Consider the following 23,623-nt stretch of genomic DNA (forward strand, 5'->3'; position numbering starts at 1 on the left):
ATGCCCAACCAAGTACTTTCCACAACAGCAGCTGTTGTCAGTCAACAAGTAGCTTACAGAATCCACAGGAAAAAAGCACTCCATACTCTGAGATAGAGATGGACATGGAACAACTAGTTATACTTGACTTCAAGGGAAATAAACATGTAATCATCAAAAATGTATAACTATAAATACAATAATTAGGCAGAATAGGCCAGGTTGGCCTGGAGAATAGGTGGGATTAAGGTGGTAAAATGGGTAGAATGCAAGGACTGGATAAGAAGAAGACTCATCTTCCCAAGTACAATCCATTTTCATACATTTATTAGCTTCATAACCCTAGGCAAGATACTCAGCTATTTGCCTCAGTTTCCTCATCTGTAAAATAAGCTGAAGGACATGACAAACTACTCCCAGTACCTCTACCAAATCCACCTAAATGGGGTCAAGAAAAATTGGATACAAATGAAATGACTGAGCAACAACAAAATGCTGTACAATGGACAGTGCTAGATTTAGAGGCAGGAAGACCTGGGTTTGAATGATGCCTCTGACATTTACTGATCCTGGGAGTCAGGTAATCTCTCTCAGACTGTTTCCTCAACAGTAAAGAGAGTTAGACTTGATAACTCAATGATTCTATGATCCTAAGTAATTGATGAGGATTATAAGGTAGTAAGTGGTCATAGTTATGACTGACTCATACCCAAGATTTTTCATCCCAAGTTCAATGCTTTCCTGCCACATCATGAGAATGTACAGAAGTTGCACCAAAAAAAAAAAAAAAAAAAGCTCTGGGCTGTATGAGAGATCCTGTACACTTAGTACTAGCAAGAAAACAAATACCAAATGGTCCAATCCATTCGATGTTCAGTTCCTGCTATTACAAATATGTTTGCAATATGGGTCCTTTTCCCTTTTTTATGATCTTTGGGAAACAGGCCTAATAAAGACACTTTTGGATCAAAGGGTATGAGTTTGATAGGCCCCTGGGCGAAGTTACAAATTGCTCTCCATGATGGTTGGATCAGTTCGCAGCTCCACCAAGGATGTATCAGTGTCCCAGTTTTCCCACATCCCCTCCAACAATCATCATCTCAGAATTGTCTTAATTTACATTAGTAAGACTATATCCTGGGAGAGCAAGGCCTAGCAAACAATGGGAGGAGGGGAGAAGAGGGCCAGGGTACCTGGAGAGGATAGGAATAGAGACTGAGAAGCCAAGCTTCGAACACAGATCGGAATAAACCAGGAATAATTTGCTGCTGCTGTCATTAACATGAAATATGTAATTATAACAACATAGTCCGCAAAGGGATTTTCTCACCACCCTGTGAGATAGGTAACACCACTTTGAGAACAGTGGCAGTGGAGGCAGATGAGGAAGGGTAGGTCCATCGGAGGAGGAAACCAAGTTACTCGTCCAGTCACGTGGCTAGGGTTAAGATTCAAACTCAAATCTTCTACTTCATCACATTCGCAACTATGCTGTTTTTTTTAAGCTTTTACAATTGTTTTTGCAAATGCGAGGAGGGGAGAGGTTTTTTCCTATTCCAGAGGCAGGAACGGCACATTCTGCTTCTCTTTCCACAAAGAAAGTTTGGTACTTTTGATTTATTCTTAATAATTAAAAAGTTCCCAGGAAGTTGCGGCAGCTAGAAGGCGCGGTTAACACGCTGCGGGGCTTGAAGTCAGGAGTTCAAATTTAGCCTCTAACGGAGTAATCCTGGGCAAGACACAACCCATTTGCCTCAGTGAGCAAGAAAATGGCAAACCACTTCCGTATCTTTGCCAAGAAAATCGCAGATGGTCAGGAAGTGTCGGACACGACTAAAACCACTGAATAACACGGAAAGAAAACGTGAATTAGGCTGGATTCGGTTCGATGCAACACATTTTTATTGAACATAACGTGAACGTAACTAACACACGCGGCTGCGTAGCGCCCCCTATTGGGGCAGTTACACGAAATGCTAACAATTGCGCATGCACGTCCATCTCGCCCGTCCGCCACCTCTCTCGGCCTGGTAATCTTACCGCGCATGCCCCTCAGAGGGGCGGCGAGTACAGGAGCCCAAGATGGCAGCCAGCCGTTACCGGCGTTTCCTCAAGCTCTGTGAGGAATGGCCTTTGGACGAGACCAAACGGGGCCGAGACTTGGGCGCTTACCTGCGGCAGCGGGTGGCGCAGGCTTTTCGGGAGGGAGAGAACACCCAGGTGACCGGACTATGGGGTCCCGCCTGAAGCGGAAAGGCGGTGGGGAGGCGGGGGAGACGAAGGGACGAGCGGGAGGAAAGGGCAGAGCGGAAGGGGGCCGGGCAATGCAGGGGGCGCGCTGCGCGCATGCGTACGCGGGGCTCTCCGGTAGGGGCGGGGCGAAAACGTGGTTGTTACCCGCGCGTATGAGTCTGAGCCCGGCACGAGTGCGGAGTAGACTCTCTCAGACCCTTCCTTTCCCTGTAGTATTCTCGGCGTGTTCTGGCGCCCGGCCTCATTCTCTTTCCGTGACCGCTGGAATCCCTTCCGGGGATTTTGGAAGCCGGATATCCCATGTGCCCGTACATCCGAGAAAAAAATCCCAGGCTGCCCCTTGAAGCGCGGGAAACGCCCTTCTTACCAAAGCTACCGGGTGCGTTTTGTAACGTCTCACAGTCACTAATTGTGAGCTCAAATCAATCTCTGCAGTTTTCACCCGCTGGGCCCACGCCGAAGAAATGATAAAAAGCCTTTCAAATTGCTACCTTCTTAACCTGTACAGCTGCGCTGCTTAAACTTTTCCCACGGGAGACCCGTTTTTAGCGCGCAGATTTTTATAATGATGATGATGAATTTTTAGAATTTCAATCTGCTAGGATCTGTATTCAAAAAAAAAGGATTCTAGTCCCACGTGCCCTGCAAATGTCTAGTTAAAAACCTCTAGAAACGGAAAAACTGCTCTCTCCTTGTACTCCTCCATTTGGGGCAGCTTGAATTTTGAAGTTCTTACTGACATCAAGTCAAAATTGGCTTCTTTGTAATTTCCACTCGTTGCTTCTAGTTCTAGTCCTTGGCTCCAAATAAGACGAGCAGAAGCTGAATAGTCATTTTTCCAGTCGGTTATAAATACTGGTTTCTTTTGGATGTGGGTTGTACTAGATGGTTAATGACGTCCCTTACAACTTTTAAATTATGCATTTCTAATGGAGCAGCAATGAACTGAGCTAGCTATGCCCAGAAAAAGAACTCTGGGAGATGACTAAAAACCATTACATTGAATTCCCAGTCCCTATATTTATGCCCACCTGCATTTTTGATTTCCTTCACAAGCTAATTGTACAATAATTCAGAGCCTGATTCTTTTTGTACAGCAAAATAACGTTTTGGTCAGGTATACTTATTGTGTATCTAATTTATATTTTAATATATTTAACATCTACTGGTCATCCTGCCATCTAGGGGAGGGGGTGGGGGGGGTAAGAGGTGAAAAATTGGAACAAGAGGTTTGGCAATTGTTAATGCTGTAAAGTTACCCATGTATATATCCTGTAAATAAAAGGCTATTAAATAAAAAAATTAAAAAAAAAACAACAACAACAACAACAAAAAAAAACAACTTTTAAATTATGTAATCCTTTGAATGTATTTAAAAGCAACTCTCAAATATCTAAAGATATGACATCTCTCAGATACTTAAAAGATAATTACGATCTCTCCTCCCCACTCTCCTTTTCAGGCTGAGTATTAGTGTCTTCATCTTTTCAGCAATTGCTTACTCTAATAATTATGTGGACTCATGGGCCCTCACTATTGTGTTTGTCCTTCTCTGCATACACTCCAGCTTAATAATATCCCTCATAAGCTATGATGACCAGAATTAAACATAATCTTCCTCTTCCAGAATATTTCAGTTCCTAACATATAATAGACACTTAATAAATGTTTGTGTATGGACTATTTGAATAATACCTTTTGCAGATCTGGAAGCAACCCTAGGCTATGCCAAATTTTAAACTTCAACTTCGGTTTTGCATTGAAAGATGCGTAATTGAAAATAATCCTCCAAATTTATAGCATTAGGTTCAGTTCTGACCCTGTTAAAGTACAAAGGCATTATAAGTTCCTATAAAGGTTTGTCTCCTTTAATGCAACCCAAATTAGATCACATTAAGTTTTTTTTTTAACTATTTTACCACAGTGGTGATACCATACTGATATGATAAGATCCCCAGATCTTTCTCAGAACAACTGCTAGGCCTGACTTCCCATCTGTTACTTGGTAAAACTAGTTTTTGGATCCAAATGTGATTCTTTACACTATCTGTATTCAATTTCATCATGGTAGATATCCAGCCCAATACTCTAGCTAGCCTATGTCGAGATCCATTTAGAACCTGATTCTCCCAACTTTGTGCCATATGCATATTTGATAAACATGTTATCTAATCATTTTTCCAAGTTTGATAAAAATGTTCATCACACAAAATCAAGCTCTGATCCTTTCTCCACCTTTTCCCATTTGACTCTGAACCACACCATAACTATTCTTTGAGTGCAACTCTAAATGTCAAAGGCAGGATTTGAACTCCATACCAACATTCTGCTTGCTGTTCACTGAGGATCAAGAGAGGCCATCTCTAAAAGATGGTATGTGAACTGAGCTTTGAAGAAGGCTGGGAATTCTGAGGCAGAGGGGAGGGGAAATAATTCTAGGAATGAGAGAGAAAGCCTGTGCAAAAGCATAAGAAGTAAGATGCCTAGTTTTGGAACTAGTAAATAGACATATTTGGCTAATGTGTAGTGTGTGGAGGAGAGAAACATGCAGTAATCTCAAAAAGAAAGGGTAAAGGTCTTTAAAACCAAATTTAAAAACAAATATTATTATTGTATTATCTGAATCAAAAGGAATCCCCTGAAGCTTTTTGATCAAGAGAATGACATGGGCAAAAAACCTCTGTTTTAGGAACTGTATGGAAAAAAGGAGAACCAATAGGAAATGATTATAGTCCAGGTGAGAGGTGAAAAGAGCTATGTGAATGGGGAGAAGTGAATTGATGTAAAGTTTTATAGGTAAAGATTTGACAAAACTTGGCATGTGTCAGTATGGAATAACATGGGGAAGGATCAAGAAGAGTTCTTGAGATTGTGAATGTAGATAACAGAAGGGATGATGCATTCAACAGAAACAGTAAAGAAGGGAGAATTTGGAGGGAATGATTACTTCTCTTTGGGACATACTGAATTTGAGCTGCTTATAGGACATTTAGCTGTAGGAAATAAGTGTTTGGAAACAATAAATGCCCAGTCATTTTTTGTTTTGTTTTTTCGGGGTTTTTTTGTTGTTTTTTTTGTTTGTTTGTTTTTTTTTTTCTGAGGCAATTGGGGTTGAGTGACTTGCCCAGAGTCACAGAGCTAGGAAGTGTTAAGTATCTGAGGCCCATTTGAACTCAGTTCATCCTGACTTAAGAGCTGGTACTCTAGCTACTGTGCCACCTAGCTGCTCCTGCAGGCCCAATTATTTTTAAAATAATTTTGACAGGTTTAAAAAAAATAAAGAAGTGGGCTATACTTTTTTAAAAAGATTTTGGGAAGAATATTCATTTATTCAAAAGGCATTTATTAACTACTTCCTATGTGCTAGGTGCTAGTACCCTCAAAGGCCGAGGGAAGGGTTTTTTTTTTTTAAACTTTATGCTAAAGTGATGGTTCTGAGCTAAAGCAACAAAAAAGCACTTTACATATTCTCTTTGCCCTCTTCCCTCCCTTCCCTAACAAGATCAGATTTATTAAAAAAATCTGCCTAGCAAGAGATTGTCATATTTTCTAATTATAATATTTTGTGAATTATGATAACAACTGCTCACATGTAATATTGTGCCATCACAGAACACTTTCTGAACATAAATTATGGAATTTAGTCACCTTCATCTTTTGAGGTAAACATTGCAAAATAGCATTGTACCCTTTTTAGAGATAAAAAATGAAACAAAGAGATTGCATAACTTGCTCACAAATGGCAGAACTTGGTGCCCTCTGTTATTAAAAGTGAAGATAACAGTCACAGGAAGTCAGCTTCTTTTGGGCAAAGGATATTCAAATGTTGCCTTAAGGGACACTTTTTTCCTAATTTTTTTTGCACTTAATTTTTTTTCTAATTACATGTAAAGATATTTTTCAACATTCATTTTTGTAAGATTTGAGTTTTAAATTTTTCTCTCTCATCTTTTTCTCCTCCCCAAGACTATAAGCACTGAATTATACATGTACAATCATGTTAAACATATTTCCATATTGGTCATATTGTGAAAAAGAATCAGGACAAAAGGGGAAAACCACAAGAAAGAAAAAATGAAAAACTAACTTTTAGAAAGTGAAAATAGTATGTTTCAATCTGCATTCAGACTCCATAATTCTTTCTGGATGTGAATATCATTTTCCATCAAAGGTCTTTTAGATTTATCTTAAATCACTATTGCTGGGAAGAGCTATGTCTATCATAGTTGATCATCTCACAATGTTGTTACTGTGTACAATATTCTCCTGATTCTGCTCCCTTCACTAAGCATCAATTCATGTAAGTCCAGATTTTTCTTAAATCTGTATAAATAAATTTCTTATACAACAATAATATTACACTACATTCATATTTAGCCATTCCCAACTGATGCATATCCACTCAATTTCCAGTTCTTTGCCACCACAAAAAGCTGCTATAAATATTTTTGTACATGTGGGTCCTATTCCCTTTTTTATAATCCCATTGAGTTACAATTTAGTAGTAATATTGCTGGACCAAGGAATGTGCACAGTTTTATAGTCCTTTGGGCATGGTTCTGAATTGCTCTCCAGAATGGTTGAATCAGTTCACAACTCCACCAACAATCCCCTCCAACATTTATCATTATCTTTTCCTGTCAGCTTAGCCGATCTGAGAGGTATGAGGTAGTACTTCAAAGTTGTTTTAATTTGTGTTTTTTTAATCAATTGTGATTTAGAGCGTTTTTTTAATATAACCAAAGATAGCTTTAATTTCATCATCTGAAAATTGCCTGTTCATATCTTTTGACCCTTTATCATTTGGGGAATGACTTGCATTCTTATAAACTTGACTCCATTCTCTATATATTTTAGAAATGAAGCCTTTTATGAGAAACACTGACTGTAAAAATTGTTTCCCATCTTTCTGCTTTCCTTTGATCTTGATTACATTGGTTTTGTTTGACACACCTGTTAATAATGTTGTTAGAGTGAAACAGGACAATGTAGTTTACCTACAATGTTTGTGTGAAGATGGAAATCCTTTTCCTAAGAGAATGATTGAAACAATTTTTATCTTGTCATTTTTCTTTCTAAAAACTTTGATTTATTTCTCTTGAAGAAATATTTATTAAACTTTTACTAGCTTCAAGAAGTAGGGATATCAACAAGGCTTAAGGCCTGTTCTCAAGGGCCTTCCTAGGGGAAATACAATATATACATGTATGTAAGAAAAAGGATGATTAGGCAAAAGAAAGAAAAAAAAAAGTCTAGGAAAATTTTAGAAGGGAAGAGAATACTTTTATCTGAATAATCAAAGAAGGCTTCGTGTTGAAGACGAACTGAGCCTTGAGGAAAAGGAGTAGTTTTAATAGGAACTGATAGATTTTTTTGCAAGCACAGCAGACAGCCTTTGAAATGAATGGAGGCAGGAAAAAGCAGGATGATTTTTTTTTTTTAATTGGTAGCCTAATTTCTGGTTTGTCTAAAATATATGTGTTTATTTTGTTGAGTGAAAGATCCCTGAAAGATCCTTTACTGTAAATCCTCCATAATGCAAGCTCCCCAGCCTCACAACATGCATTGTACATATTTACTATCAGCATCTTTTCCTTGTCAATCCTTAACCTGACCATAAGTAGAGACATATGTAAATTCCTTCCTATCTTTTAAGATCCTTTAAAATCCTTATTTCTTTGGAGGGCTTCATTAATTTGATCAATTAATTTCTTTGGAGGACTCCTCTCCATGAACACTTCTCTCCCTCTCATACTCCATCATTTGTTAAATCTTATGAATTTCATCTCTAAACATCTCTTATATTTTCCTCCTTCTCTGCACCCAGACAACCTAATCCATTCTATCATTATCTCCTGAACCTATTCTATGCATACTTCAATGTCTCTAGTCTCCCTTCTCCCCCAAATAGATGTTCCTGAATCCTGGATCTGACCTTATCAGGGCTTCCCCTCACTTAGAAGTCATCTTTAATGTCCTGATTTAATATTAAAATGCAAACTCTTCATCCTGGTTTTTTAAGCCCTCCACACACTGGCTTCCACTTACCCTTTGAGATTTATTTTATATTACTTCTTTTCATGCATTTGGTGTTCCAGTCATATTTCCTTCTAGCCAAACTTTACATGTTACATCGCATTTCTGCACCAGTTACCCTCTATTCCTAGACACATTTCTTCAGCCCTTTAAAATCCTAAGCTTCCTTTCTTTCTACCACTTTCTACCAAACCTTTGCTGATCTCCCCCAATTGCTCTTGTTCGCTCCTAAAATTACTGGATATGTAAATTTAGGAACACATAGATTGCAAGAACTGTTTTTGTCTGTATATCCTCAATACCTAGCATTTGTTTTCTATAATTCCTCAGTTCCTACTATTGTGACTTTGACATGGCATGTGATTAATATTTATTAAACTCCAAATTCAAATTTCATCTCATCTGTGGAACCTTTTCTATAACACCATCTCTATTATTCCTTTAACATTTAGCTTATATAACCTTATGTTATTTAGTTGTTTAAATGTATGTCTGGTCTTCTCTACTAGTCCATAAATGTCTAGGAAGGTACCTTGTTTTATATTTCTTTGTCATTTACATTTTTTATGTCTGTATGACACTATGTCTAGCATAGTACACATAAGAGGTGACATGCTCAATAAGTATTTTAATAGAAAGGAATAAAGATAAAGGAATGAACTAATTCTAGAAGTTCATTACCAAATAACGAAAGCCTTTCCTTCCTAGATTCTTATGGACTGAATTTACCTTAATTAGCAAAGCAATTTACTATACTCTTTTTCAAAAGTACTTTTTTTTTTTTGTATATATAGAATGGGTTCTCTGCTATACTAGTTGCTATTGCTATCCAGAATTCAATTTTGAAAATTGAAATCAGTACCTGTGGCATTGGTATAAATTTGTATATATGTTTAATATGGTAAAGAGAAATTTACTGACAGCTGAGCAGGAAAAATGCAAAAGGAGCAAAAATAGAGCCATAAAGGACATTTTGTCAGTTGAACATCTATTTTATTCATGTTTAGTGAGCATTGCTGAATTTTTTATAATGCTACTATTGCTGCCTTTTTTCAGGTCTAGTACATGTTAGTCCTAAAATGTCAGTACTCATTATGTATTAACATAAAATCAAATAATCTAAAGCTTACAAGTGATACTTATAAATGTTAACAACATGTATCACCCGCAAAAAATGTTTATTCTGGATCCATGAGCAGAGTATAGACCATCAGGAAATAAATTGTTGGAATTAGCTTGCTGCTTGTATTGGATTTCTCCCAAAGTAAGATAATTTTTTGTTTGCTGAATTTGACTTTGAAAGGGAACATAGACTTGGCCATTTCTTTTTAAGCCTTTAGTAGTACTTGTAATTCTCCAAGAACTCTCCGAGAAACTGATTCCTTCTTCCCTTACCTCTATTCCTGTTGATAATGCTACCTAGCTAGTTGACACCCTTCTGGCCTGTCATTGGTGACTGGAAAATAATAGCTAGATAACTTAACTCTTTTTAAATATTTTCATTGAGAGGGAGCTAGGTGGCACAGTGTATAGAGCAGCGGCCCTGAAGTCAGGAGGACATGAGTTCAAATCTGGCCTCAGACACTTAAAACTTCTTACCTGTGTGACCCTGGGCAAGTCACTTAATCCCAATTGCCTCAGCAAAAATATTTTTTTTCGTTGAATATTAGACACCGTACAAGTTGTTTAAGACTCTGCCTCTTTGCCCTAGAAGAGAGTACATTTCATTGCCCTAACTAAATTCTGATTTTAGTACCTAAGAAAATCTCAAAAAACCTAAGTTAGTTAAAAAAAAATCACAGGCTTTCAGAATTGCAAGGGACCTTAGTAACTACTAGTTCAACTCATATCCCCAAAAGAATTCTCACTACAACATATATAAGTGATCATCCAGCCTTTTCTTGAAAACTTCAGGGAGGAGAACCTATCTGTTTCTAGATAACTCTAATTATTAAGAAGTTTTTTCTAACATAAATCTTTATTTGGCTTTTTGGTGACTTCTCTCCATTGTTCCTAGTTCTTCCCACTGGACTTCCACAAGATCAAATTTAATCCCTTTTCAAGATGACCTTCAAGTATTTTAAGATCTCAGTGCCTTCAACCACTGCCTCTTTCTCCTACTTTCTTTTTTCTAGGTTAAATATGCCTAGTTCATTTAACTTGGGTTTGTGAACCAGAATTCTTCATTATTTTAATTCACCATTAAAGAGAGCTAGATGATGAATTGGAATCAAGAAGACCTCTGGTGCAAATCTATCTCATATGCTTATTGACTGTAACTCTGGACAAATCACTTAACCTCTGTCTGCCTCACTTTTCTAGTACACATCATATAGATAATAACAGCACCTACATCTCAAGATTATTGTAAGGATGAGTTTGAGATAATATTTGTAAAACAATTGCAAACTTTAAAGCTGTATGTTAATGCTAGCATTGTTCTTACTCTGCCACTCTCTAGATTGCCAGTATCCTTTCTAGAATACAGTACCCAAAACTGAACACAATACTGTGTGTAACCTGGTCAAATCTACATCTGAACTATTACTTCTATATTCAGCTTAGCATTATAACAAGGGACAGCTAACAAGACTTTATCCCAAATCACTTCCATAACATTTGAACAACTATAGAAATTGAAGCAGAAATAAAAGGGGGGTTTAGATTAGAAAGAGCTTAAAGAAAGAGAATATAATTAATAATTGTTATGATGGCAGAATGCCAAACAGGATGAAGAGCTCTTTAAAGACGTTTGTGAAAGGTGAAATTGGGTGATCCAAGGAGAAACTTAATTAGAAGGAAGCAGAGTCAGAGGTTATGAATTGTATGCCTCCAAACTTGGAAATGAAGTGAAAAAGATGACAAGAATGTTGGGTTGAGAGGAAGGTTGGGGCTAATAGATGATCAGAGCTCTTCATGGTTTTTTATGCTATACAGTTTAAGATTAGGTGCCGTAAATCATAATGGACAGCATTTCTCAAGTGTTTGAAGTTTTACAAAGCACTTTGCATGTATCATCTGACTAATAAAGGCCCTGAAAGTCTTCCTCTAGTTTTTTTAATATGTTGAGATTACTAATAAAACACTTAAGCTTTTGTTTCCCATTCTTATATATTATTTAATCTACCTCCTTTTTTCAGTCATACATATCCTTGATGTCATCTCATAGGCCAGTTCTTACCCATAAAACATCACCAGTGATATGCTGGAACTTATAAGTTATTCTGTTTTCCTTTAGAGTACCTGCAGTTTTCACTCTTCTGAGCTATAATTCACAGGCAATTTACATTACCTGGAGAATTACTTGATTGGTTGATAGTTATCCTTTATTCTCAGAGAGGACCAGAATGACACCACTGTCAGAGTCAAAGCCACAGATTAGGCACAAATAGTCCATATGAACACAAAGTGGAGATGTCAAAATTCGTGCATCTTATGTTTCTTTTGAGCTACTACAATTTTGCTTTGCTCATAGAATATGGCACTTTCTTTGATTCAGGCAGACCATGACTCTTTTACCAGTGCCTCCCATGTCATGTAATCTATTCCAAAGTTCTTTGGAGAAAGCTTGAGGATGTCCTTGTATTGCTTCTTCTGACTTCTCTGTGAGTACCTGCCTTGTGTGAGCGCTCTGTAAAATAGTATTTTAGGGAAATGTATATTTGGCATTTGAACAACATGGCCAGCCCATGAGAGTCATGCTCTCTGCCGGAGAGTTTGAATGCTTGGCATTTTAGCTCAAGAAAGGACCTCATATTGATGTTGAGGGATGAAATTCTCTCCAAACCAGGCTTCTCAATTAAGAATCTTAATCATTGTTGGTTTAAAGTGCCTATAAGGATATTTTCATATGCTAATTCAGTGGGCTGTTCATTCTATTTATTGTATGTAATCAGTAAATATCAATAAGCATTTATTAAGTGCTTATTACATGTCCTCAAGGAACTTTAGACTTAGTGCTACTTGTGGTTCTAATATATCAGTGATTTCCATTAAATTAGGATCAACAACATGTACATATAAAAGAATACACAAAATATATAAAGATAATTTGTGAAGAGAAACATGAGCAAATGGAGAGTTCAGGAAAGATTTCATGGAGAAGATAGTGCTGTAAGTGAGGCCTTGAGGAGGGATTACCTTACAGTCATGAGAAACAACCAGTGCAAAGAGTGGTGTGGGAGGTAGAGGACTACACGTGAGGCACATAAGAATGCCGCATTGGCTAGACAGAAGGGAAGAAATATATAATACTCTGTACCAGAAAGGTGTAAACTAGCTAATATATACTTTTTTACTTTAGTGTTTTTCTGGTATACACAGTTAAACTAATCTCATGTGAATTAGTAATTACATAGTTCACTGAGGAGATGCTATATTCTTCTAGATTTTGCTGGAATTAATACTATGCCGTAAGCAGATGTGCAGATGGGATCCTTTAGAAAACTTCACCATCAGTAGAGAAGCCTTCAGGTTAGGATCAATCAATGATCACATATTAACAACTTGATGGTATGTGTCAATCAATGAGGACACAGAAGTAAAAGTAAAATTGTTACCCTCAAGAAGCTTACATTCTAGAGGGAAAGGCAACATGTACATATATATAATATAATTAAAGGGCTCAGCAGCCAGAGAAATTTGGAAAAGGATATAAAAGTTGATGTTTGAGATGAATTTTAAAGGAAATTTTAGCTGAACTTTAAAGGAAACACAGCTCAAAGGCAGAAGTGGGTGGGGGGGGGGGAGTGTTATAAGGGACAACCAGTGCAAAACAATAAAATGAGAAATGAAGTGTAATATGTATGGCATGGCAAGGTCAATTTAGCTGCTCTGTAGGGTGAAGGAAGAGAAGTTAAGGTTGGAAAGATAGGTTGTAACCATGTTGTAAAGGACTATAAAAGCTTATATTAGATTCTAAAAGCAATATGGTGCTATTGAAATTTATTGACATAAGGAATGACAAGGTCAGACCTGTTCTTTAAGAAAAGAACTTTTATCAGTTGTGTGGAGGATGAGTTGAAGTAGAGAGAGTTGAGGCAAGGAAACCAATTAGGAGGCTATTATTAAAATAGTTCAGGTGAAAAGGTGATAAGAACCTGAACTAAGATGACAGCTGTGTGAGTAAAGAGAAGGGGATAGATGTAAGAGATATTGAAAAGTAAAAATAACAAGTTTTGTCAACTGATGGGGTATGGAGTGAGAGAAAGTGAGGAGAGAATAATGACAAGATTTAGAATCTGAATAACTAGGGGAAAAGTAGTCCCTTCTACAGAAATAGGGAAGATCAGAAGAAGGATTAATTTTAAATAATAAGAAAATGAGTTCTGTTTTGGACTTGTTGAGTTTAACATGCCCATCTCTTTCAGTTTGAAATACCTAATGGACAGTTGGAGATAAGCAACAGAAGCCCAGGAGAGAGAGTGGTACTGGGTATATAGATCGGATAATTTTCTGTTCAGACAAGATAATTAAACCCATGGGAATTCAGATGTCACCAAATGAGAAAAATAAAAGAGTATACTTTCCAAGACACTAATGAACCCTTCAGATGAACATATCTTCTAATTTAATGTCTTTTTGGTGTATGTTGATACTCAATGGATTGTAAAACAAACTTATTTTACTTATATCTGTAATAAAATTATGTATTATTTTAACACACAGGGACAAGTAGTATCATATTTGAGAAGATTTTTTTTTTAAGTGAAATTTTGTTCTACCAAGTCATTTTTTTTTTTTTTTATAAAACCACAAATAAGGGATAGTGGGTAAATGGAGTATTCCTAGCATTTCCCAGTTAGTTCTGTGTTATTGCAAATATGTTGTTTGAAGGCCCTACCTGCTTTGCTTTCTTCTCAGAGGCTGGGATATCTTGTTGTCAAATATATAGTTCTTGCTAGAATAAGTCATTCTTTAAATATTTTATGGGAAAATATTCTAAAATAAGTACTTTTTAGACATTTTCTAGAGATGAGGAAACATAGTAAATGAGGAGTGAGAAGCAGGTAAACTATTACTTATAATTATTTCCATTCTTTTGGCATTATCTACACACACATACACACACACACATAAATGAAGGACATCTAATCCAAATTTTAAAAGTGTAAATCATCTTCTAAATATCATAAACACTTTCTTATTTAGAACTTCAGGTTATAATCCTAGAAAGTGAAGCTAAAAGGGCTCTCAAAGATCATATTTTGATAGCTATATTTCATTATAATTAGCTTACATTGTCTTTTTTTTTTTTTAATTTTATGCTTTTAAAAGCATATGAAAAGGAGGGAGGGGGGAGGAGTCATAGACTTTACCAGACTGCCAAAAGGATCCATGACACAAAAAAAGGTTAAGAATTCTTGAACTTGTCTAACTCTTTCGTTTTTCAAATTAAGAGGCTAAGGCCCAAATATTTAGGATACCCAAGAAGTAACTAACAGAACAAGCTAGGGCACTCTCAAATTAAATTAAGAACCAGGACTTCTCTAAACAGATTTCTTAATCTTGAAAGGGGAAAGAACAAAGTAGATTAGATGAAAAGAAAAAAAAAAACTACATTCTAAGGGGTGCCCATTAGTTGACTGAACAGATTGCCATATGAATATAGTAGGTCAGTCTTTCTTGGGTAGAATGACCCTGATGTACGATAAAGTCTGCAGAACTTAGGAGAAAGTTGATACAAGGACAATACTATAAAGAAAAACAACTTTGAAAGACTTTAAAACTTGTGCAATAATCAGCCATGTCTCTTTATATGAAGCATGAGAGACAGAAAGTAACGTGTTAAATTTTTTAGATAACATTTTAAATGGATATTTGTGGTTTTAAATGTAATCATAAATGGAATTGCTTTGGTGACTGTTTAGGTTCAGAATTAAAATTTATCTTAAAACAGCATCTGACTCCAAATCCATTCTATTGCATCACTAGTATTTAGGGTACAAATGTGGTGATTTCATTATTGTCATTTATGAGTCTAGTTAATTGAAATGCTACTGGTAGAGATTCTTTCCATTTCATATCTATTTTTTGTCCTCACAGTTTCATTGTAACATTTCAGGTTACCTGCATGATGTGGTCTGGTAGCTTCTCATGCAAAATTATCTGTTATATTTTCTGCTGAGTGGTTTCTTTTGATAATGAAGCAGCACTATTCATCATTATTCATCATTTTCTGTCATCTTAGTGTTTTTCAAATATGCTTGTACCCTTAAGTTATTGTTGCCTTTGGCTAACATGTCTTTCTACTTAAAGAGAGAAAATGTTTGATGGCTAAGACATTTTCTAGGCCCTTTTGGTCTCCTTGTAGCAGCTGTTTTGTGTTGGTTAAACTTTTCTAAGAAATGATGATAGCATATAAAGGTCTTTATTTCTGTCCATTTTTCATAGTTCACAGCTTATTCAAACTTTTTCAGGGTAAAGCCAAAATCATATACACTATCTATTTACCTCTTCTGTTTGGAATTTACTTTGCCCTTTGTTCAAAATACTAAATCATTTAAAGATAGTAGTTATTCCAGTTACCTCAGTTTACAGAGAAGGGAGCCAAGTTCCAGAGATTTCAGTGACTTGTCCAGGATCACACAGGTAGTAAACATCAGAAGTGCATTTTGAACTTGTCCTGACTCCAGACTTAGTTCCCTCCTCTCTCCCCTCTCTCGTTTCCCCCCTCTCCCCTTTCTCATTTGCTTTTCTCTTGTCTCTCTCCCTTTCTACATCTATGTGTCTCTCTTCCTTCATTTTCTCTTTCTCTCTTCTCCCTTTATCTCTGTCTTTCTGTCTGTCTGTCTCTATCTCCTCTCCCCCCATCCCCCAAGAATGGCTGACTGATAATTTTTTGACTTGCAAGCACAATCCAAAATTTCAGAGAAAAAATGAGTAGGATTTCACTTATTAGTTTTGGGGGAAGGCCACCCAAAGATGTCCAAGAATGGAATTCTGAAGGCACAAAGGAACAGTTCCATTGAGGAAAAAAGATAGGGTTTGTCTGAAGGAACCAATGTGAATATACAGAGAACTCACCAATTTGCTAATCAAGAACATATTGTAAGAATGAATAGGAGTATAGCCTAGTCCTGTCAACAACATCAAGAATGTTAAAGTGAACAAAGATAATGGGGAAAGCTAATGATAACAGAAAAGGATTTTGTTGTTGTTAAAGGGTTTTTGGGGGGGTTTTTTGGCTGAGGTAATTGGAGTTAAGTGACTTGCCCAGAGTCACACAGCCAGGAAGTGTTAAATGTCTGAGGCCAGATTTGAACTTGGGTCCTCCTAACTTCAGGGCTGGTGCTCTATCTGCTATGCTACACCAATTAGCTGCGCCCCTTCCCCCCAAAGCTTTTTATTTTCAAAACATGCATGGATGATTTTTCAACACTCACCTTTGTAAAACCTTGTGTTACAAATCTCCCCCCCCCCTTTTCCCCCACTCTCTCCCGTAGATGACAGGTAATCCAGTATATGTTAAACATGTTAAAAAAACATGTGTTGAATCCAATATATGTATGTGGATATATCATTATTGTGCTACATAAGAAAAATCGGACTATAAAGAGAAAAAAATGAGAAAAAGACAACAAAAAGAGTAAAATTGCTATGTGCTGTGATCCACCCTCAGTTCTCACTGTCCTCTCTGTGGGTGTAGATGGCTCTCTCTTCATCACCAGATCATTGGAACTGGCCTCAATTATCTCATTGTTGAAAAGAGCCAAGTCCATTAGAATTAATCTTATGATCTTCTTGTTGCCACATACAGTGATCTCCTGGTTCTAATCATTTTACTCAGCATCACCTCCAGGCCACTCTGAAACCATCCTGCTGATCATTTCTTATAGAACAATAATACAGAAAAGGATTTTAAGCTTATGTTAGAAGAAAAGTGAAGAAATTTTTGCTCAGGAAAGATTCAAGATGATAACAGCTGACAACCGAGAAGTCAGAGTTGTTCAGTTCTTATTATATTTATGTTTTCTCTGCCGAGGGAAATGACCATTATACCAGAAGTAACCCCCAATTAATATTCAAGTTAGGAGATAATATAAGCAAGCATTAAGCAGCCCATATTGAATTTCAGTCACTTGACCCAAATGAACTGTACTCCTAGGATCTGAAAGAGTGGAAGGTGTACAAGATTGGAAAAAGGAAAATGTTCTGATTTTCAAAAAAAAAAAAAAAAAAAAGAATCTGCAAGTTATAGAGCTTGACTTCAATTGCTGGGGAAATGATTAAATGAAATTAAATATATGGTTGGTAAACATCTAGAAGGGGAAGCTGGTTATTATTGATCCAGCATAGCTTCATCAAGAACAGGTTATCCCAAACTAAATTCATTTCCTTTTCTGGCAGAATTATTAAAGAAGTAGATAAGAAGAATGTTGTAGTTGTTTTTCCTAGAATTTTAGCAAAGCTTTTGATAAAGAATTTTAAATTATTATTATAGAGGAGATGGAAAGATGTAGTAAAGATATATCTGGAACTGGGCTGGGAGGTGGGTTTCCAGTGGAGTAACCCAGGAATTTCTACTTGGCCCTATACTGTTTAATATTTTTGTAAATGACTTGGATAAAGGGCATAGATTGCATGCTCATCAGATTTGCAGATGACACAAAAGTGAGTCAGATTTCTAATATACTTGAATGGAAAGAGTCAGGATCCAAAAGGATCTTGACAGGCTCGGCTTGGGCTTTGGACTAAATATAATATGAAATTCAGTAAGGGTAAGTCTTGGGTACAAAAAATCAACTTCAAAAATACAAAGTGGGAAGGTATTGTTTGAAAGCATTTGTTACCAAAAAAATCTGGGAGTTTTAGTGGACTGCAAGTTTAGTGAGTCATCAATATAATTTGATCAGCAAAAATGCTAACATTAATATTGGGCTGCAGTGAGGGAAGAAGGAAGGAAAGAAACAAAATGCTATTATTGTATTTAAGGTACAAATGTGGTGATTTCATTATTGTCATTTATGAGTCTAGTTAATAGAAATGCTACTGGTAGAGATTCCTTCCATTTCATATCTATTTTTTGTCCTCACAGTTTCATTGTAACATTTCAGGTTACCTGCATGATCTGGTCTGGTAGCTTCTCATGCAAAATTATCTGTTATATTTTCTGCTGAAAATATACCATATGCTAAAATATTGTACTAATTATTTTAGTACTTTAGAAACATTATCTTATTTGAAACTCACAACAATCCTGGGAGGTAGACACTGTTTGTTCTCATTTTACAGTGACAAAACTCAGCCAAACAGAGGTTAAGTGATTTGTTCATGGTCTTATGTGTCAGTTTATCTGAGGTCAGATTTGAATTCAGTTCTTCCTGGCTCCAAGCTCAGACCTTTTTCTACTGCACCACATATTTGCTTTCAAATACATAGAGTATACCTTCCAGGACTTGATAGTCCCACTATGTGGTAACCCCCATCAGACCTCAGTAGAAAAATTATTTCCAATATCTTCAGATGTTTAAAATTGCTGTCAATTAGAGGAAGCATTAGACTTTTTTTTTTGGTCTGTGGGTATAGAATCAGGAGCTTTCAATGGAAGTTTCAATGAAGCCAATTTGGGCTTTATGTCAGTAAAAACTTGCTAACAGTTTACACCTGTCCACCAGCAGAATGATATTCCTTAAGAGGTGGTGAACTTCCCCTCCTTGGAAATCTTCAAGCAGAGACTGAAAAACCACTTATCTACTATATTTATAATAGGGATTCCTTTCATATATGTCAGCTAAAATGGTCTTCTAGGTTCTTTCCATTTATCAAATTATGTGATTCTGCAATTTGTTCCCAGCCCTTTTCTGTTCATTAAGACATTGGCAATTTCATTTTCTGTGATATTGAGCACTTTCCAAATCCAGTGATTTCTAATTTTTTTCTTTAAAGAAGTTTTCATGATGTTCAAGCATTTATGTAGTCTACTCAGAGGCAAACACTCAACCTGTGAATAGCTATTCCTCCAAGTGGGGGAAACCAGATTAAAATGTAATTGGAAAATAGTTAACAATAAATAAAAATTAATGTAACATAAATAATGTTGATATATGATTTTCTATGTCAATATGTGACCTGCAGAAACCCTTATATATAGTTCAGTGGCTCTGTTTCTATTTGAGTTTGATATGTCTGTACAACTGTTCTCCTTCATTCTTGATCCCAAATTGTTTTCTTGAAGAACTTTTGTTGTCCTGTATCCTTTTATAATGAGGTCACTAGTATATTGCTTAGTTTAGATAATTTTGTCAGGTTCTTCATAAAATTTCTTTACTTCTTCTCTACATTTTCTACAATAGATGTTAGTGTAACAAAATATATGTTCTTTAAATATATGAAAATATATTTTACAATAATAAAAATTGCTATAGTTACTTTAGAGAGTTCATTTGCTGGGATTTATCTTGAAACACTGTTGAGATAAAATAACCCCACACTATGAAAACCTGCTTCGCTGTATATGATACTGTATTCCCTGTCCAGTGGTGGTCATTCTTTCATTCCTTCTGAGACACTGGAACAGTAGAGGAATTCAGCTGCACCATCAAGACCCTCTTTCTGATTCTCCTCTCTTGAGATTCACTTTGTTACCCTATCTAAATCTTTGTTGAAATCAATTATCAAACTCTAAGTGATCCTTTCTCTGGGCATTTACTGCATGGCTTCCTCTGTATCTTACCCTTGCTCTCATACCCTAAACTTTCAGAATCTATATCCCCAGGTCATGGGGAAGTTAATCCACTTGTTTTTGGAGCTCCTCCCCTGAAGTCCAGCCTAGATGATTGGTGACTTAGAATGTGCACCTTCCTACCCCACCATATCTGTTCACTGGTCCTAAGTACTAGACCATGTATAACTGACTTTCACATACCAACAAATTGTCCTTCCAAGCTTTGCACGTGTAACTTCTCATGTTCCATCCCTCCTAGTTTCCACTTCTATTTTCCTGGCTACCACTCCCCAATATGTATTAGAATTTTTTATGTAAGTAAGCTTTTTGACAGCAGGTATCATTTCTGTTTGTATCCCTATTACTTAGCACAGGGCCTGGCACAGAGTAAGCATTGAATTAAAGCTTATTCATTCATTTACTTCCATGCTCTTGAACTCTGAAATTTTTGTCTTTCTCTCTCTCATGACTTTCTTCCCCCTTAGTTCTTCCATTCTGTCATTGCTGCATTGCCCTTATTTTCCTCTCCTTACAATAAACACTTTCTTTAAACAGTTCACCTGTATATAATGTCCTTTGCTATCAGATCTCTACCCCCTTGTTCATTTAGCCATGCCCAGCCACACTTCAGTCTTAGATCACATTCTACATGTGATTTCTATTTCGTAGCTACTAAATAAATGCTAAGGAAGGCAACTCTACTGATGAGGTCTGTTACAGACTTGTGTTATATAATATCAGTTGAACCATCACAATTGCGACTGCCTTTTTATTCTTTGATTTTTTTTCATGATTTCAGGGAGGTGATTCCATAACATGCATGTGAATTAGATTGAAGTGAGGGAGGGCTGAAGAGGTGGAAATATCCTTGAAATGATTATCCTTTACAAGGAGCTATAGACCTGAATATGTGCTATTCCTGTTTGTGCTCTGGCAATGAGCTTGTCTATTGAAAAACACCTTGTTTACCTTGTACAGATTGCCCTCCTGCTTCATATCATGAAATTAAGGATGGCACATGGCGCTCATGTGCTCATCTCTTGGATATTTTATTTTTCAGATTACTGAGCCTGAGGTCTGTGACGAGATGTACGAGAGCTTAGCACGACTTCATTCAAACTATTACAAACACAAGGTGAGTAGTCTATATGTTAGCATAGTTAAATTTCATTGTATGGTGGGGAAAGGGGATGGTGGAGTATATGAAGTGGAAACTAGTATTAATTATGGAATATTTTTAAAGATAAATCAGTTTTGTTGAAAGTAGATACATTCATTAATTTAAATGAAGCTAATAGTGTTGTCTGATACATTATTGTGCCTTTGAAATAAGCAACTTGTAATTATTTCTAAAAATTACTTATTTTCTCTGATAATGTATCTGAAGCTTGAGCTTACCCTTTAATTTTATAGGAACTGTTTTTCACTATATAGGAAAAAAGAAGTTTGTTAAACTGAAGCTCCCCATTCAGGATTATCGACAATTTCCTAAATAATGAGAAAACTTTGGAATTTAATTCCAAACTGATACTTGAATAATTAGCTTACTTTCTTCACAAAGATGTGAATCAAAATTCCAGTGGTGTGAGAAAAGACTCCTCTTTCTAAATCAAGCAATACTCATCAATCAATATGGACATTTTATTGAAGGAGAGACTTTGACCCTAAGGTGTTGCTGTTCTTCTAGGTGTGAATATTACTTGAGCCTCTCAGCAGCTGTAGTAAGATAAGCTAAAAGGGCAAGACCTCTATAAAGGTTAATGAAGTGCAGCAGTATTGGTTAATTAACTCTTCTTTCTTGTTTTTGGGAAGTATCCACGCCCAAGAGACACTGGCTTCAGTGGACTGACAGTGGAAGAATGCAGGATTGTACTAGCTACAGGTACTGAAACCAGAAATGCCTTTTCTGACTAAAATGTCAATTTGGAAATGACTTTTGGGGAGGGTGAGATGGGGAAGAATATGAAATGGCTCAACGTAATAAGACAGCTTCATTTTGATGTAAAGTTCTGTGGCATGGCCCAGAGGAAAATTCTGATGCTAAGGAGCTCCCTAGATAACATTTTTTTGGCTTTAGAATATGGATAAGGTCAAAGATATTATTTTTTAAAAGAAAATTCATCTTTAGTCCCATTAAATTAGAAGCCTGGCAGTAGAAAAAGGGAATATATGTTTGCCACATGGAAGTAGTTGAAATTGGGATAAAAGAAAAATACTTTCTTTTTTTGTGGTCCTAAGGAGATTTTATAAACAGTAAGAATTAAGGAGGGTGAGGGAATCTAAAACCATTAAAGAAACTTAATTGTCATATCCTTCTAAAATTATCTGATCCAGGGGACTTGTGCTATGGTTTGATGAGGTATATTTTAGAAGCATTTAGAAGATATTCCCAGTGAACAAATCCTTAACTGTCATTACTTCCTTTTTTCTTTTGTCACTATGAACCTTAAGGGATGAGGTAAAGAGATTCTGGAAAGTTATTGTTTTTATTGTTAGGGACATTATATACAAAAATAAGCTAAACTTTTCAAAAAATCAGGGCCTCAAAGTTGTCTTCATTTGCTCACGGGTACCATATAATGTGCATTGGAGACAATAATCCTTTTTCTGCCCTTAGCCTCTGAGCTCTAGTGGAGGAATTGGAGTTCCAGAAACATTTTGCCCTTGCTCAATTAAATGAATCCTGAATCTTCCATAAGCTGGAAATATACAGTGCCAAAGTTGTGTTTTTCCGAATACTTACTCGCTAACAATGCTCTGGGTCCTGGGTATTGGAATCTTTTAGCTCATCTGTACTGTTTTATTAGAAATATCTTTTTAGAATCTATAAATTTATCCAAATACTACTAGGCACATGTAGTTATCAACATTATTACAAGGATGTCATTGTGTAAGCCCTGGCGAATTTGAGCCTATTTTGAAGTTAATATTAGAAAGGAAATGCTCTGAAGACTCACCCACTCTTTGTTAACACTCTTGGCAGTTTTTACAAGTGATGGGAAAGCAGGACTAGACCTGTGGGACCACGTGGGAAAAGATTACCCACTAGCTGCCACTAGTTCTCACTAGGATTTTAAGTTTCAGAAAATTTTCTAAAAGATTGTCACACCAAGCTTTACATTGTCACCATTTTGAAGTGTTAAATATCTTACCACCCTCTCCCTTCCTTTCCACAAAAAGTGTATTCAGAATTACAATCCATCTAGTGGATAAATAACACATTTCTTAAGTATAACTATGACTTGTTCGTTTTTCAGTGTGCATTCTTTTTGAACAAACTTAAGAGATAAAAACCTTCATGTCCAAAATCTGTTGATTGTTTTAAAACCTTCTTCACATTATTTCAATTGTCTAACATTTCATTTTAAGTTAACTTTTCAGGAACACATTACTGATATAAATTGAGGCTTACCCTTCAAAGGCCTTCAAGTAAATTCATAGTGATAGTTTACTTAATGAAATTTCTCTTTTTTAGGATCTTTTCTACCTTTCTTTCTTCCCTTCTGCAGATACCTTGGAAGAATTTAAGGAAATGAATAAAGGCTTATGGAAAAAACTTCAGGATAAGCTCGCCACCAAGAGTCCAGATGAAAAGACTAAGGAATAGCCTTTGTCTTTGTCCTCCCCATGTACATAAGTGTGAAGCCTTGTATATTGCCAAGAATAAAACTGTCCCTCCTTCCAGCTTAT

The 23,623-nt window shown here is 36.3% G+C and overlaps 1 protein-coding gene and 1 long non-coding RNA gene across 2 annotated transcripts; one reads left to right on the plus strand and one right to left on the minus strand.

Annotated features, from left to right (window-relative positions):
• Positions 1–284: 284 nt before the first annotated feature.
• LOC116423212 lies at positions 285–2,731 on the minus strand. Its single transcript, XR_004233718.1, has 2 exons — positions 2,377–2,731; positions 285–1,821 (listed from the first exon to the last, which is right to left on the minus strand). It is a non-coding gene; the product is annotated as an uncharacterized LOC116423212 (long non-coding RNA).
• LOC100917257 (ubiquinol-cytochrome-c reductase complex assembly factor 2) lies at positions 1,994–23,617 on the plus strand. The gene is made up of 4 exons (XM_003768968.4): positions 1,994–2,199; positions 20,994–21,068; positions 21,746–21,815; positions 23,443–23,617. The coding sequence occupies exons 1-4, from the start codon at positions 2,062–2,064 to the stop codon at positions 23,538–23,540; spliced, it is 381 nt and encodes a 126-aa protein (XP_003769016.1). The 5' UTR covers positions 1,994–2,061; the 3' UTR covers positions 23,541–23,617.
• Positions 23,618–23,623: the final 6 nt, after the last annotated feature.

This window comes from Sarcophilus harrisii, chromosome 4 (assembly GCF_902635505.1).
Source record: "Sarcophilus harrisii chromosome 4, mSarHar1.11, whole genome shotgun sequence".
NCBI classification, from domain to species: Eukaryota; Metazoa; Chordata; class Mammalia; order Dasyuromorphia; family Dasyuridae; genus Sarcophilus; species Sarcophilus harrisii.